The sequence below is a fragment of the Gymnodraco acuticeps genome, unplaced genomic scaffold, assembly GCF_902827175.1.
Source record: "Gymnodraco acuticeps unplaced genomic scaffold, fGymAcu1.1, whole genome shotgun sequence".
Lineage (NCBI taxonomy): Eukaryota > Metazoa > Chordata > Actinopteri > Perciformes > Bathydraconidae > Gymnodraco > Gymnodraco acuticeps.
In genome coordinates this window covers 1-5000 of record NW_022990488.1, presented here as the reverse complement: position 1 = coordinate 5000, position 5000 = coordinate 1, and the positions used below count along the sequence as shown (strand labels likewise).

General features: G+C 41.9%; 2 protein-coding genes across 3 annotated transcripts in view; one reads left to right on the top strand and one right to left on the bottom strand.

Moving 5' to 3' along the window:
* LOC117552812 (inhibin beta B chain-like) overlaps nucleotides 1–368 on the bottom strand; it is a 6950-nt gene extending 6582 nt beyond the window's left edge. The window contains exon 1 of the mRNA XM_034226457.1: nucleotides 1–368. This exon is cut by the window's left edge and continues 682 nt beyond it. The gene's annotated coding sequence lies outside the window, so the exon portion shown is untranslated.
* A 1709-nt stretch (nucleotides 369–2077) lies between these two features.
* Nucleotides 2078–4587, top strand: LOC117552813 (ras-related protein Ral-B-like; the record flags this gene model as incomplete). Of its 2 annotated transcripts, XM_034226458.1 has the most annotated exon segments (4): nucleotides 2078–2205; nucleotides 3094–3121; nucleotides 4114–4245; nucleotides 4379–4587. In XM_034226458.1, coding segments are annotated over 2 exon segments (323 nt in total), but the record flags the coding sequence as incomplete, so codon positions are not given.
* Between the last annotated feature and the right edge of the window lie 413 nt (nucleotides 4588–5000).

The following is a 5000-nucleotide window of genomic DNA, read 5'->3' as shown; positions in this document are numbered from 1 at the left end:
GATTAAAGTCCTCTTTTTCCAGACGTTAGTCCTTCTTTATCCCGGGTTATATGGTCCTCTTTATCTCTGTTTTCCTCACTGTTTATCCCGGGTTATCTGTCCTCTTATTGCAGGGTTGTTTGGTCCTCTTTTCCCTGCAGTATTCTCTCTTTATCCCGGGTAATATATCCTCTGTGTGCAGGGTCTTGATGTCCTCTGTATCCCAGGTTTATCCCAGGTTTATCCCGGGTTATGGTCCTCAGTATCCCGGGTTAAACGGCGTCTCTCCTCACAGCATCCCGTCCCGCAGCAGAAGGAGCAGTCTGGTCCTTCCAGATGAAAGTGACTCCATGTTGTTCCTCCTCTGCACAGGGAGGTGTTTCCATGCTGCCTCTGACACTCACAGCCCAAACACTGAGAGGAAACTTTTATATACAGGGGCCAAAGCCAGGGGGCGGGGCTTAGGGTAGAGGGGGCGGGGCTTCGTGACACTCCCCCAGGACCAATCACTTCTCAAGACCCCCCAAAAAACCCAGTTTAGAGACAAAGTGTGCTTCTTTTTGTCACTAATTAGACTTTTGGGATCCTTTAATTAGCAGATGGATAGGGGTTAAAGAGAGAAGGGGGCGGGGCTAAGTGACCTCGGGACCAATCACAGTGACATGCTGTTATTGCAAAGGGTTCAGTGACCAAAAGTTAAATATAATCTTTAAAGGAAATGTAATAAATACCAGAATAAAAGTCACCTGCAGGACATGATCAATAACACGCATTGTATTAATTTATCTAATTATAATCCTAAAAAAGACTCCAAATATTTAATTAACCTGAGCCTGTGTTTGTTATAGCAAATAAATCACTGATATTTCAGAATAAAAGTCCCTAAATACCACAGGAGACACGTTTTAAACATCACTTTTGTATGTTAGCAGCTTCTCACCCTCTGAAAGCCCTCAAATATGGAAACAACCTGAGTTTTTCGAGTTGAAAAAGTCTCTCAATTTGAGAAGAAAAACCACAAAAGCATTTGTTAGAGAAACTCAGAAAAACCAAATGAGCAATTGGAGACGCGGAGCTGACCTCTGACCTCTGATTATCATAACCTAAAACAACATGAGGCCGAAGAGGCCCTCATCATGGAACCCGGGTTTATTCAATTTGATTCATAACACCTGTTGTTTTTCTACAAATAAAACCAAATTCTTACCGTCGACAGGGATAATAAACACGTATAATTTAATTATAATATAATTAAAGGTATAATATAATTAAAGGTGCAATAAAAGAACATATTTATAACTTTAAGTCACTTTTGAGGTGTTTTAAAGGGAAATTCAGGGGTGTTTAATGTAGTTATTTAACCTCATTGTATACAGACAGTGATCTGGTTAACAGAAGTGGAGAAAGTGATGAAATGGCGCCATCTGCGGGACAAACAGTGGAACTGCAGGTAGGTGAAATCTATAAATATAAATGTTTTATACTATATTTTACCCCATAAATATTGCAAATGTATTAAATTATTGATAAAATTAATTATACTCCTATTACTCCATTCATTTTTTAAATAAATGTATACTTTGATTTTGTATACAGTTATCAACGCATCCACTTTTTTAGGGTTATTATTTACATTTTTGGTATGTTAAATATAATCATAATAATTTCAAGAAAAACATTTATATTCTAAGTCTATTCTTTATAATTTAATTGTTTATCACTTATATTTTTTTCTCATTTTAAAAACAGTATAATTATAACTATGGTTGTTAAGTTAAAACCAATACAAAACTCAATTTAAAGGAATACAAGGAATTCCGTGACATCACATCCGGTTAACGTTATCAAAGATGAGAGGAATAGGTAAGATATATCACTCCGCGTCTGTTTCCCGAGTCTGTAAAGCCGTGAACTGTTTGTAAAAGCTGTATTTTAAATCTGATATGACTACATTTGAAGTACAGTTTGACTAACTAACCAACCTACTACAAACAGTATTGATTCATTGTATTTATTTGTAGTTTTATTAGAAGGAATAATTCAATCCAGGCCCGTTTCCTGGCTTCGTTTTTAACCACAGAGTCACTCCTCTTGTTGTAACAAATGATCTTGGTTTGAGTCCCTGTACAAGGTGCGGCAGAATCTCCCGTTTAACTTGTAAAAAGTTTGTGTTTTTCTCAGTTTATGGCGGATTCCTTAGCTACAGCCACCATAACACGTTAGCAGGTGAGTTCCGACACTTATTCCGCGTTGTTTAAACCAGCTTTGAACTTTCTACGTTACGTTTTAAGGCAGTTTTCTCTGAATTCGCCTAAAGCGTTATCTATCACGGCTAGCTATCAGTTAGTGAGTGACACTGCCAGCAGCCAATAGGCAGCGAGATAGGGGAGTATGAGCCAACCAGAGGCAGGCAGGAGGCGGGAACTTGTAGTGGCCGTGTAGTGTCTTGTAGAAACTCGTTGATATGTCAGCTGGTGTTGCAGAGAGGAACATGAAATATAGTTCCTCTTTTACTCAAACAGCCTAACTACTCCTGCATTTCTTATTTGCTTCCCTGCCAACATGACTGAGGGTTATCCAGCTTGATTTTACAGTAAAAACAGGTCATATTTTTCGTTTCTGCCCTCATTTTATTGTCCTTGCAGCCCGCATTACAGCCATAAAGGTCACTGTGAAGTGTGTGTGTGTCCACTGTCCACTCACAGTGTGTGTTTACACCGCAGTGTGTGTTTACAGTGGCTCTTTATCACCCACACACTCTATTAGAGGAGGGTGTAAGTGCTGGGACAAGTATGCAGGTATTTATCTGCAGAAAAAGTACTCGTGAAACACTTAAAATACTCCATTCTGAGATAACGTCCTGCATAAACCTGCAAACCATTCATTAAAGACACATTTCGCACTAGAATACACCTTATTAATGCACTAAAATCATTGTATTTAATGCTCTACAATACATGTAAAGATTTGACTAGGTTAAATGTCATTTTCTTACTGAAATAACTGAAATGATTGCACTAAAATGAATATAATTAACACATGATACAGGTTTAATAAGTGTGTAACCACTGTTATTGTCAGGTTGATAACATGTGTAACACATTTCTCTTACAGGCCTGTTGTAAAGTGCTTTAAGAGCTCGGTAAGTGTAATTTACATTAATATATTTAACATTTCTTAGATTTATTTGAATGAAAAATAAGCTTTCTAAAAATAATTTAGGGCATGCACATTATCCAGGAGGTTTTTACAAATATTAATGACTGCTTAAATATTCAAATGGAGACACATTTTAATCATCGCTTCTGAATTTTAGCTGGCTGCTGAATATCATAACCTCAAATGAACATATTTTAAATGTCTTGGATTTATTTTAAAGGACAATAAGCTTTTAAAAAATATTTTAGCACATGCTCATTATCCAGGAGGTTTTTAAAAATATTAATGACTGCATAAATACATTTAAATGTATTAATTTATTTATGTATCTCGGGATCTTGTTCTCGAGTGAGGGAACAATGGAGCGTGAGATGGGCCGGAGAATCGGAGCAGCGGGAGCGGTACTGCAGTCGCTTTACCGCACCGTGTGACGAAAAGGGAGCTGAGCCAGAAGGCAAAGCTCTCTGTCTACCGGGCCATTTTCGTTCCTACCCTCACCTATGGTCATGAAGGATGGGTCATGACCCAAAGAACGAGATCGCGGATACAAGCGGTCGAGATGGGTTTTCTCCGCAGGGTGGCTGGTGTCTCCCTTAGGGATAAGGTGAGAGGTTCGGTCATCAGGGAGGGACTCGGAGTTGAGCTGCTCCTCCTTCGCGTCGAAAGGAGCCAGTTGAGGTGGTTCGGGCACCTAGTTAGGATGCCACCTGGGCGCCTCCCTAGGGAGGTGTTCCAGGCACGTCCAGCTGGGAAGAGACCAAGGGGTAGACCTAGGACCAGGTGGAGGGATTATATCTCTTCGCTGGCCTGGGAGCGCCTTGGGACCCCCCAGTCAGAGCTGGTTGATGTCGCCAGGGAAAAGAAAGTTTGGGGCTCTCTGCTGGAACTGCTACCCCCGAGACCCGACCACGGATAAGCGGGAGAAGATGGATGGATGGTATTAATTTATATTTGTCGATTTGTGTATTTCCTCAGCGGCTCTGATTGGTCAGAATGGCGTCGGGGAAGAATAAGAACCAGACGTCTCTGGCGCTTCATAAAGTGATCATGGTGGGCAGCGGGGGGGTCGGGAAGTCCGCCCTCACCTTACAGTTCATGTACGACGAGGTGAGAGCCTGAACTACATTACCCATCAGCCACTGGGGCACACATCCTTTACTCAAGTAGAAGTACAGATACTCGTGTTTAAAAATACTCTGGTGAACGATAATTGTATAAATCATGTGGTTTCCTCTTGCAGTTCGTGGAGGACTACGAGCCCACGAAGGCCGACAGCTACAGGAAGAAGGTGGTTCTGGACGGGGAAGACGTTCAGATCGATATCTTGGACACGGCGGGACAGGAGGACTACGCCGCCATCAGAGACAATTACTTCAGGAGTGGAGAGGGCTTCCTGCTGCTGTTCTCCATCACCGAGCACGAGTCCTTCAGCGCCACCGCAGACTTCAGGTACGGACAGGAAGCCCGGACTCTTTAAAGGTCTATTATAACACGTTTAGGCATAAACGTGTGTGTGTGTGTGTGTGTGTGTGTGTGTGTGTGTGTGTGTGTGTGTGTGTGTGTGTGTGTGTGTGTGTGTGTGTGTGTGTGTGTGTGTGTGTGTGTGTGTGTGTGTGTGTGTGTGTGTGTGTGGTGTGTGTGTGTGTGTGTGTGTGGTGTGTGTGTGTGTGTGTGTGTGTGTGTGTGTGTGTGTGTGTGTGTGTGTGTGTGTGTGTGTGTGTGTGTGTGTGTGTGTGTGTGTGTGTGTGTGTGTGTGTGTGTGTGTGTGTGTGTGTGTGTGTGTGTGTGTGTGTGTGTGTGTGTGTGTGTGTGTGTGTGTGTGTGTGTGTGTGTGTGTGTGTGTGTGGTGTGTGGGTGTGTGT